Below are 10,848 nucleotides of genomic sequence, written 5' to 3'. Positions count from 1 at the left end.
CTACAAAAACTAATCCTAAGTGCTAAAAAACAACTTAGGCTTTTGCTCAAGAAAATAAATGTAAGAAAATAATATAACTTAAAAAAATGTATAGAATAAAAAGATATAATTTATTCTAAGAAATTAAAAATAACTATAACTAGTGTTTAGGTAATTAAATTATCACCGAAATGAGAAACATTTTGTGTAAAAAATGTAAATAAAAGTAAAGGAAACATTTTTTAATAAACTGTGTTTATTTAATTAAATCCAAAAATTTGAAACTATAACACATCTCTTTATTTAAACAATTTAAAAACTGTACAATTGGCACCATATTATGAAAAAATATATTTTTTTTTTGGGATTTCTCTGATGGATTTAATTAAAAGGCATTTAATCCAGTAATAGCTCTTCCCAAAATTAAGGCATGAACATCATGTGTTCCTGCTCATAATATAAACTATTTAAGATCACATTCTCTAATAGTGTGATGAATATATTACCTTCATAGGTGTTAACAGCTTCCAAATTCATGGCATGACGAATAACATGATACTCATCACAAATACCATTTCCTCCCAACATATCTCTAGCATTTCTAGCAATTTCAAGAGCTTTTCCACAAGAATTTCGTTTCAAAATTGAAATCATCTCAGGAGTATCCCTAATATTTTTAAATACATGTCTCAGACAATACTTTAGGATCGAAGATCTTTATTAAATTATTTTCAACTAACAGGTTTTGGTCCTTCAGGCGTCCAACATGAACACAGGCCTGTAAACCTAAAGCTATTTCTGTCAACATATCAGCAAGTTTTTTCTGAATCAATTGGGTATGAGCAAGAGGACGACCGAATTGTTTTCGATCCATAGTGTATGTTCTAGCAGTATCCATACAAAATTCAGCAGCACCTAAAACCCCCCAAGCTATACCAAACCTGGCACTATTCAGGCATGTAAATGGCCCCTGTAATATTGAAACATAACTATTGTACTCTCATCCATTCCTAAACCTCTTGGAAACTGATTTGAAGTATAGTTCAGTGGTGTGCGAGTCCCGTTTTTTCGGTTTCGAGCCGAGTCCGAGTATCGAAAGTAATATCTTATCGAGTATCGAGCCGAGTCTCGAAAATACTTTCGAGTATCGAGTATTTAGATAGGTCAAATTTTGGTTCTTTCGAGCGAGTAATTATCGAGTCTCAAATATTGACTTGTCGAGTAGCAATTTTGTAAATTTCTTGAAAATAACGAAGATTTTCAATTATCTAACATCTAACTAGTTCAAAAAGATTGTTAGTGATCAATTAAACATTGAACAGGTGATTTTCAAAATAAATGATCATGAACTCATCGTCTGCTATAGTTGTAAGCCTCGGACTCGAGTATTTAAGATGTTAAAAAGCTACTCGAATCTGTCTCGAGTTTCTCAATGTGTTGTTATCGAGTATCGAGTCGAGTACTCGGCTCGGTACTCGAACCGAGTACTCGAACTTAACGAGTACTCGCACACCCCTGGTATAGTAAGCAGCCAAGAATTACTTTGAAGCTTGAAACACCGGGTAAAACATGATCTTCTGGGACCACAACATCATCCATTAGAATCATTCCAGTAGTGGATGCTCTGAGCGAAAACTTCCCCTCAATTTTAGGGGTTGATAACCCTTCCATTCCTCTTTCCAAAATAAAACCCCTCAATTTTCCATCCTCACATTTGGCCCAAACTACAAGGACATCAGCCACGGGGGAGTTTGTAATCCAAGTTTTACTCCCACTCAAAATATAAACTCCATCTTTCTCAAGGTGTCTAGCTTTGGTTTCCAATCCACCTATATCACTACCGTGATTGGGTTCGGTTAAACCAAAACTTCCAATCAATTCTCCTTTAGCTAATTTGGGTAGGTATTTATTTTTTTGTTTCTCAGAACCAAAGAGATAGATTGGAAGCATAACTAATGACGATTGAACGCTCATACATGATCTGTAACCACTATCAACTCTGTGAAGTGAAGTGAAGTTAAGTGTTTTTGAATAAATTAGTTACAAACTTGAATATAATTATGTTAAATTAAATGAACATACCGTTCTATCTCTCTTATTATTAAACCACCTGCAACAGAAGATACTCCTGCGCAACCATATCCTTTAATTGTAGGTCCCAATAACCCCAATGCACCAAATTCTGATATAACTTCAGGGTCAAATTCTAATAATACTTAGTGGTTAGTATTCGCCCCACTTTTAATTGATTCACTGGTTAAGAAACTACATACTTTCCAACCTATTAGCAAGAAGAATCCTAGGCATCAATTTTTCCTGACAAAAAGCCCTTGTCTGATCTCTTATTGCTATTTCCTCCTCAGTTAATATGGAATCAAGTTTTAAAGGGTCTTTCCAGTCAAATTTGTTTTGATGTACATCTTTAATATCTGCTGGTTTTGGTGTAGCAGCACCTTTGACTGTTTGGTCATTATGTACATATTTGTTGGAAATCAATGGAAGATTGCTTTTGCAAATATTATTGAGTTTAAGGAGAGATCCAACTCTCAGCTTTGAAGCCAACATTCTATAACCATAGTAATTTGATAAGCTTATGGAACTAAATATGACCTTGTAATAAAGATCAGTATCTATTACAAGATTAATATTATACCTCAAAAGCGTTTCTTTCTATACGATTTTGATATTATATAATACAAAAAATAGGCTAAGCCTTTGAGTTTTACTAAAACTGAGCTCAAACTCAAGAAAAATTGTCGTTAAGAGTTGAGTTAAGCCTAATTATTTGAACATGTCTTTATATCAAGATAAAAACAATAAGACTAAAAATCTTACCTTAAAATTAAGTTTAATTAATACTATTAACGGGAAACGTACTATCAATCCAACTTAACGGCCTTGGCTTCACACACTACTAAATTTCGTCTGCTTAGTCTCTTTAAATTTTTCATCTCACAGCTAGTAGCGCCACCTATTGGCTCATCGGTAACGTCACAAGAAATCGCCGCATAATTAGGTAATGTTTACATTTTTAGGCCTCGCCATTGGCTAACTTTTTGCATAATTAGCAATGGCCGCCAGTATATGTGGTTTTGCACAATTGGCGCGAAATACTGTCAAAACCCACGTGTTTTCATCAGTAAATGAGGTGATAACCACAATTAAATCGGTTTTACGGGAATATTAGAGCCCGAATTACATGGCAAGCAGCGAAGTTTTAAATTTAGGTCGTGTTGTAATTCAGCAATGCTTAAAAGCGACGCTAGAACTTAAGCCTTGTGGTATCGCGGAGATAAAACGTGGTATGATTGTATTTGTTTGTTTCTATAAAAACGCCGACGAAAGTTGTATTGATAAGCTAGTAAACACGATATTTGGCATTAAACTTTGCGAAAACGACGAGGGTAAACTAGTATCCCTCTTAAATTTACCAGGGGACTTGCTTATCGTCCCCCAAGCTTCCCTGGGTGGTAAAATCAAAGGAAAATCATTCCAATATCATAACAACATTGCCAAAGGTGTAGGGCTTGAGCTATACAATTCCTTTGTTAAGAAGTCTGACGAATTTATACAAAAGAGTGGGAAAGAAATTTGTCTTAAGAGTGGAACCTACGGCGAACGTCAAGTACTATCAGTAGAAACAAACGGGCCTAATACCCACATTATTGACTTTTAATAATAAGCTCTGTCAATAAATTAAATTTAAAATGGATGAGTGGAGTCCAATTGCGCGGGTTTATGACCCCCTTAAAGCTGGTAGCATAGATGGTACGGATTCTGAACCTCATGACCATGGAGTGGTCAGGGCGATGCAGGTAAGTTATCTTTGCTCTATAACTTCTTCCTATCCAACCCTTACGCCTATTACGACTTAAAGAGGGTGGCCCGACCCCCTCTCCTTCTTACCCACCCGCTATGCTAAGCTCTATATGAGAGATCGTCCTTTGACCCACGATCCGGACAGCCCCTTTAAGTACTAAAAGCAATGATGACGTCATTGCGTCAGTTGCGGGCCAATTCCGTACCCCTTGACCTCAATGAAATCCTTTACTCAGAAATATTCTAGCTTTGTTCTCTTTAGAATTTTCTCAAGTAACTTTATTTTAGGCGCATCATAAACCCAATAAATTGGTAGTTGGTGACCCTAAACGCACCATATTCGTGGCCAAACTAAATCCTGATTCGTCAGAAGAAACTTTGGAAAAAGTATAAAATGGCATTTTAAGACCCTTAGCTCAAGTGCTCCACAACAAACCCTAAACAATTAATCATTTTGAGACAGGTGTTTTCACGTTATGGGGATGTGCTCAGATGCCGTTTAGTCCGTGATATTGTCACTGGTTTCTCAAAATGTTATGGGTTTGTCGAGTTCAAGGACACAAGGGGTGCAGCTAGGGCCCATAGAGATGCAAATCGCGTGATCTTGGATAACCACGAGATTTTCGTGGATTACGAATGTGGACGTACGCTTAAAGGATGGATTCCTAGACGTTTAGGTTTGCTAAGAAAGACCACCCATGGGTTTAAGGAGCCACTAACCCTAATTTGAACGCAGGTGGGGGTTTTGGGGGCAAAAAGGAATCGGGTCAACTACGATTTGGCGGGAGACAGAGACCATTTAAGGAACCAATCTTGGTGACCATGGAAAGGAACCGTAATCGGCCTGATTTTGACCAAGAACCACGCCCAATAAAGTCTTCGAACAGAGATGGCCCAAGAGGAAGAGGACACCAAAGTCAAAGATACCGCAGAAATGATTATGGCAGACATAGTCAACAAAGGGGTGGTTATAAAGATTCCAGATATTCTCATTATTGAAACACTTTGAAATAAATAAATAAAAACTTATTCCTATCATTTGGACTCTGATTTTTTCTTAAGTTTCTCATCAACAAGCATACATAAAGCTAGATTAAGTAATCTAAATTACTTCAGGCCTATTTTCGTTTAAGTGGGAAAACATTTTTTTTTTTTTTCCGAAAACCATAAATTAAGATTTTAGAAAAAAATAAAATCTCATTGTGAGTCACCTTTTAACAATAGGGTTTATAAGAGCGCTACAGGAAGAGAAGTTTAAATACACATCAAAAGAAGCCGACTTATTATTCAATTAAACTATAGGAAACATTCCGGGAGGGCTATTGAAAGCAGCGCTGCTTTTTAAAACCAACCTTCTTGGGGGTATTCAATAATATATAATTGGTCCTTCGTTTTTTTGAAACTGTTTTTCTTTCCCTTCCATTTCCCATCTTTGCCTTCAAAGAAAAAACTGTGATCCAAAGATGAGAAATTGAACTTTGCCCCCTTAGGTCTAATTGCCAAGCCCATTTGACAAAAATTGAAAGGGAGAAAATGCTAGATATAGACCTAGCGAGAGAGAGAGAGAGGCAGTTAAACCTCACTGCTTCCAATAAAAGAAGGCTTGCCGGCGTCCTTTTTCAAAAAGAATTTTCCTCCCGAGGCTCCTGTATGGGCCTAGCTGTAAAATGGGCCATAAAATGATTGGACCATGGGGCATACAGGCCATAAAACTCCGCTACACACCGAGTTACCAGAGAGAGAGAGAGAGAGCGTCGAATAGGCGAAAACTGCGTTTTTAGTCTTAGATATCTCAATCTATGGTTCCCATGGAGAGGGAGTTATTGGATAAGGTCTATAGCGTGCCCTTATCTTCTCACACGAGCGCTGTAGAAAGTAAAACCATTATATCACTACTTATCCTACTTGTTCTTTTAGCGTGGCTTTGAGACATTTCGCAGAGTCGTAATCAACGCGTAGAGCCTGGCTGTTTTGAGAAGTTTGTGTATTTAAGCATATATAGAAGAAGGGGAATTGAGAATATCGCGGGACGGCTTTTTATATATATTTATACATATATATATATTTTCTTTTAAAAATGAAAAGCTGTAAAATTTTGCTTAAAAGACATGCGACAACGATAAAACTTTGCAAGGGGCGAATACAGAACATCATACACGAGTTCCTTTTCAGTGTGGGACGTTCGAGAATAAAGGTTTTCAACGGGAAAAAATTGTTTTATGATTGTTGACGAACAAACGTAAAAGATGAGAAAAGTTTTCTATCTGCCCCCCCTCCCCTTTTACGAGGAAATACCGTCCCAAACCCTGGAAATTTTATTGTTTTTCTAGGACCATAAGTTGAGTAAGACCTATAATGTAGGGAAAGAAAAGGGACCACCCTCATTTTTTCCTATAGCCAGCCCCAAATGGCTCCTGATGGTTGAAGTCGAACACGTTCGGGGTAACTTCAAAGGAAACACCCTTCCTTTTGCCACCCTTTATAAGTGTTACTTTGTATTGTTCCTTTTGTAGCAAAGTTTCGATGAGGGTTGACGGATGTACATACACAGTACACTTTGCACAGGAAGCCTAAAAGATTGTACTATAATAATAAAAACTTTTTAACTTCATCTTGATATATTTCTAATAGAAGCTGAAGTCAACAGAACATTGTACTGTAATAATAAAAACTTTTTAACTTCATCTTGATATATTTCTAATAGAAGCTGAAGTCAACAGAACATTGTACTATAATACTAAAAACCTTTTAACTTCAGGTTGATATATTTCTAATAGAAGTTGGGAGTTAAAGTTTTCAACAAAACCCTAGAAATTACTTGAAAATCAAACGTCAACGCCAAGCTATAGTTTATTCTATTGAGTTTTTTTGGCTGGACGTATAAGTTACACGTAGGTTTTTAAACCCCATCCCTCTTTCGATTTAAAAAAAATACACTGTCTTGGTATGTGTTTATTTTAATAAGTGAAGTAGAAAAATTTGCTAAAGGAATTTGTCTTCTTGATGCGAGTTTTTATGTCGAGAGATCTAATATACCCTCCCTGCATCCACGAATCGCTTCATCTCCTCCCCGTAAGACATGAATTTATACAATCGCACTAAGAATTAACTATACATTTCAAAGTTGAAGAAGATAAGGAAATATCATAAGTTTATAAGATATGTTCCATAAGTGTGACACTTTCTATACTTCGTAATGCTATCCCAGAGACTTACAGCTCGAGCTAGTTCGAGAACGACAAGCGAGAATTGACTACACGTGGTTTTGCAATCCATCTGAGTAATGTCAGTTCTACGTATGCAAACGTCATACCCATCTATCTCTTAGCTCAGTGTCATCCCCCTACCAGGTGCGTACAGTATCCTCTCTTACAAAAGCGCGCATAGAGGGAGGGATACACAGTCTACTTCCCTCTCTACCGACACTACTCTATTTAGTCTGTACTAAGCCTTTGACAGTGCCTCACCAGGCGTCGCTTTACCTCGAATCTATGGCGTTTCACCTACAATATTCAATGACAATATCTCAGTAACCATGGTGACAAATTTATGGAACATATCTTATAAACTTATGGAAATAGATCTAAGCAGATGAAAGTGTAGTTTGATATTCGTGTAATGATGGAAGAGGTTCATAGTATCATAGTCCGGATTTGGAAGGAAGCCGCGATACGACATACACACACACACACACGACCGCAGAGACAATCTTAGTAATTTTCCCCAACTCCCACTCTCCGACTAACTTTATATTAGAGCTCAGCGAGTTTTTCATTTAAGACTTATTTAAAATTGCGGCATCCTAAGATCTTAGACGCCGCCCCGCAAAGACAAGATTTCTTTTATTTTTTTCCCCCTTTTTTATTTTATACAAGTTCTTATTTCTCGATGTCTAGGAATGATAAGTGATTACTCAGTTTATTTCCACAAGCTTTCGCTAAACTTCTTACGGGGGTGCTAATACCCCGCCAACCTCTCTCTACAGTAAAGCTTATCCAGCTTCGTATAAGCCTTTACCACAGTCCCCGCCCAGTCATCTTCCTTTACAGATAAAAATAAGAAGTTTCGAATCGAGGAATTAGGGAATCTAACAAGATGATGAAAACCTATCACCATGCAGACTTTGAGATGGATAAAGGATAATACCAATGGGATACTTGCAGATGGGATAGTAGTATGTCATTCACACCCTCCCAAGTCTTACCCCTGTTCTGGTAGCCATATTGGGTGGTGGTCTCAGCTTCATTCCTGCTTTATACCCACCAATATGGCAGCATAAATTATGTCAAGAGACTCAGCTCCTCCTCCAACTGAAAGCTCAATAACTGTAGGTTTTAAATGGTATACGTGGATTTTGTAGAATAACAAAATAACTAGGACCTATCAGTTGAAATTTGTTGGGACGCTGAAATTAACAAAGTTTCTTACAAGAGTCCTTGACTATATTACGCTTATTTAAGCATAAATTAATGTGAAACTTGGTAAAATTACTGTCGAAATGTACACTTGATCCCCTACCTTTATTTTTAATCAAAATTCGCAAGTAAACTTGAAAATATTCATATACTTTGCTTTCATATGAGGTCCACCCAGCATCATGGCATCAGAGCAATACCCCAAGAAACTATCAATATTTGGGGTACAAAATCTGGTGCTATCAGTTTTTCCTTCGATAAATAAAAGGATTGAGTCTTTTAACCTCAGCGCGTGCTTTTGATCCTCTGTATTATGGAGTTGGGAGTTTTTTCTTCTCTTTTTCTTTGGCAAACTTTGATTTGAAAAAACGTTTTTATGGGATTAAATAAAGAGTTTCTTGCAAAGTAGGTATTTCTTTATCCACTAACGGCAGTCCGCGAAAAAAGACTCTCGAGAAAGAAAAAATGGAGGATTATATATGGGAGGAAAAAGAGGATTATGCGATAGAAAAGCCTTGGCTAATAATCGTGATGAAAATTGTTGAAAACTCTATCATGAAACTACATAAAAATTTTACTTTTTTTGGGGTTTGATAAAAACGGACGAATTTCAGGGACACTTTTCCTTACGTAGGATTAAATATTTGACAATGTAAAACCGCGCCTTTTTAAAGTGAATTTACATCAAGATAAGGTTTTATATAAAGTTAGGTAACATGCAGTTATTACATTCAAACGATAAATTGAATTAGAACTTGAATATAAAATAAGTGAATTCATTTTAACTTTGGAGTTAGTTACATTTAGTAGAAAACATATTTAAAATATTAAGCCAGATTTGAAACATTGTATCACAAGAAAGAACATTTATAATAAATCCCCCGATCATTTTAATGAGGTAGAAAAGCTGGTAATACCTAATTCTCTTAAAAACGCCTTTTATTTTTATAACATATGGTTTAGGCCATTAAAAAACAAAAAGAAAAATAAGACCGGAAGATACGCTATTTGACTCGTTTCGGGGTTGAAAAATAATAATCAAAAGCATGCAGCAAAAAAAAACGAAATAGGGCCATAAACTTTTGAGGGGGATTTTTGGGTGTATGGTATAATGAAAGAGTATGGTCTTTCTTCAACAAGAGTCCCAAAGTTGCTTTAAAATGCCCGAGTAATATGGTTGCAATTTATTCAAAAGTTCAAAGCACGCGCTCAAGAACTATACGCAACAAAGTCAGAAGGAATCAATTTGGACCTAGCTAGAGTCCACCACTCGGTAATGGTCCAGAAAAGGTGTGTTTGAATGGGACCCCCTTGGTTCCCAGAGAGTTTTTAAGAAAAGCGGATACTTTCGATCGTGTTTTAGTGGAATTTTCTTAACCTAACTATTCAAAGAAAGACTTGAAAGTAGCCGATGATACCCAATAACATCTGATATGGGACTGAAAGGAAAGTAGTTCGACCCATCCATATATATGCCATGTCTTTTTCACTGACCCCCGATGTATTTTTTCCCCCTAAAATGAACCAACCACTTTGAACAATTTCTTTTCAACAAATCCATATAGCGTTATCGTTCAGAGTTATAAGATGAATACGGTGGAAGGCTATTATAAGCTGTTTTCTGATAACCGTAATAGGACGTATTCGTTATAAGTTTATCTTCGTACATGGGGTCTACATGGACATATTCCCCGCTGCTTCATGTTGTAAAGTTAAGGCGGGGGAAGGGAAAGGAGGGATGTTATCTTCCCTTTTCTTTAAGATTTTACTGTTTTTAACCCTGAGAAGTTGCAGGAGTTTTTAGGTTTATTGGGCTAAGGGAACAGAGTTTCTTGTTATGACCGCAAAAATTCAAAACGTTCTAATCATAGACTGAGTGTCCAGCTAACACCACTTTTACTAGAAAGCCGAGTTTTCGTGGAGAAGAAGTACTAAGTACTAACTAAGAATGATATTAAAAAATCAGCGGATATTTTTGAAAAATGGCAGGCAGAATTGTAAAAACAATGTTTCTAAATGAATAATGTATGTACGTTTCAATCGATATCACCAATATTTAGCATACGGGCTTACTATATACTAAAGACTGGTTTTATGCTTTATGATGTATGAATACATCTTTTAAAATTTGAGCCCAAAAACGTCATGAAGGCGAAACCGGGGTTCCATTACTATCATATTGCCCCTAGATGTTATCTTCTCCCTGAACATTGGTGTGCAGCGGTTGGAACACTTCTACAGGGGCAAGACGTTTATCGTATGAGTTCTGGGAAACGGATTTTCGCTCGTGTATCTTGTTATTTTCTCAAAAAAAAAAAAAGAAAAGAAATTCAAAGATCCCATTGCAGGAAATACGTGTATTACGGTAGTGTCTGAACTCGCCGCTCGAGGACGCCCGCGGCGACGTTTTAGCACCACCGAAACGCATGATGAAAAACGTCTTTAGAAACGGGTGGGTCGCTATAAAGGCAGCCAGACCCCGGACCCGAGAAAAGAAAGGAAGAAGAGAGCACCAACATACTAGTATACAAGCCTACAAAGCCGGTTTCCAAAATAAAAAAAAAACTAACCCACCCCCTTAGCGCTTGGAGGGCTAATTGCTAGTTCTCTAGGTGCTGGAACGACGGGGGAACGG

At 36.9% G+C, this 10,848-nt stretch overlaps 4 protein-coding genes across 5 annotated transcripts in view; 2 read left to right on the top strand and 2 right to left on the bottom strand.

Moving 5' to 3' along the window:
* Positions 1-10,848, bottom strand: part of CalpC (calpain C) — a 59,765-nt gene that overhangs the window by 23,459 nt on the left and 25,458 nt on the right. The gene's annotated exons all lie outside the window — the stretch shown is intronic.
* On the bottom strand, positions 257-2,963 carry LOC149654107 (glutaryl-CoA dehydrogenase, mitochondrial). Of its 2 annotated transcripts, XM_089845489.1 has the most exons (8): positions 2,815-2,925; positions 2,633-2,756; positions 2,253-2,545; positions 2,062-2,185; positions 1,522-1,978; positions 720-949; positions 486-646; positions 257-426 (listed from the first exon to the last, which is right to left on the bottom strand). In XM_089845489.1, exons 3-8 carry the CDS (start codon positions 2,542-2,544, stop codon positions 365-367), a joined length of 1,326 nt encoding a protein of 441 aa, XP_089701615.1. In that variant the 5' UTR covers position 2,545; positions 2,633-2,756; positions 2,815-2,925; the 3' UTR covers positions 257-364. The 2 variants fall into 2 exon arrangements, with proteins under 2 accessions (XP_089701615.1, XP_089701614.1); XM_089845488.1 differs by lacking the exon at positions 2,633-2,756 and having other exon boundaries at positions 2,815-2,963.
* LOC149654106 (D-aminoacyl-tRNA deacylase 2-like) lies at positions 3,179-3,655 on the top strand. Its single transcript, XM_089845219.1, has one exon. It carries the CDS (start codon positions 3,179-3,181, stop codon positions 3,653-3,655), a length of 477 nt encoding a protein of 158 aa, XP_089701345.1.
* LOC149654105 (U11/U12 small nuclear ribonucleoprotein 35 kDa protein-like) lies at positions 3,549-4,836 on the top strand. Its single transcript, XM_089845491.1, has 4 exons — positions 3,549-3,794; positions 4,087-4,185; positions 4,262-4,475; positions 4,535-4,836. The coding sequence occupies exons 1-4, from the start codon at positions 3,687-3,689 to the stop codon at positions 4,795-4,797; spliced, it is 684 nt and encodes a 227-aa protein (XP_089701617.1). The 5' UTR covers positions 3,549-3,686; the 3' UTR covers positions 4,798-4,836.

The sequence above is a fragment of the Phalangium opilio genome, unplaced genomic scaffold, assembly GCF_054372755.1.
Source record: "Phalangium opilio isolate 3A_F unplaced genomic scaffold, DU_Popi_V2 ptg000079l_1, whole genome shotgun sequence".
NCBI lineage: Eukaryota > Metazoa > Arthropoda > Arachnida > Opiliones > Phalangiidae > Phalangium > Phalangium opilio.
Note: the sequence above shows the minus strand (reverse complement) of the source record. Positions and strands in the feature narration are given on the sequence as shown.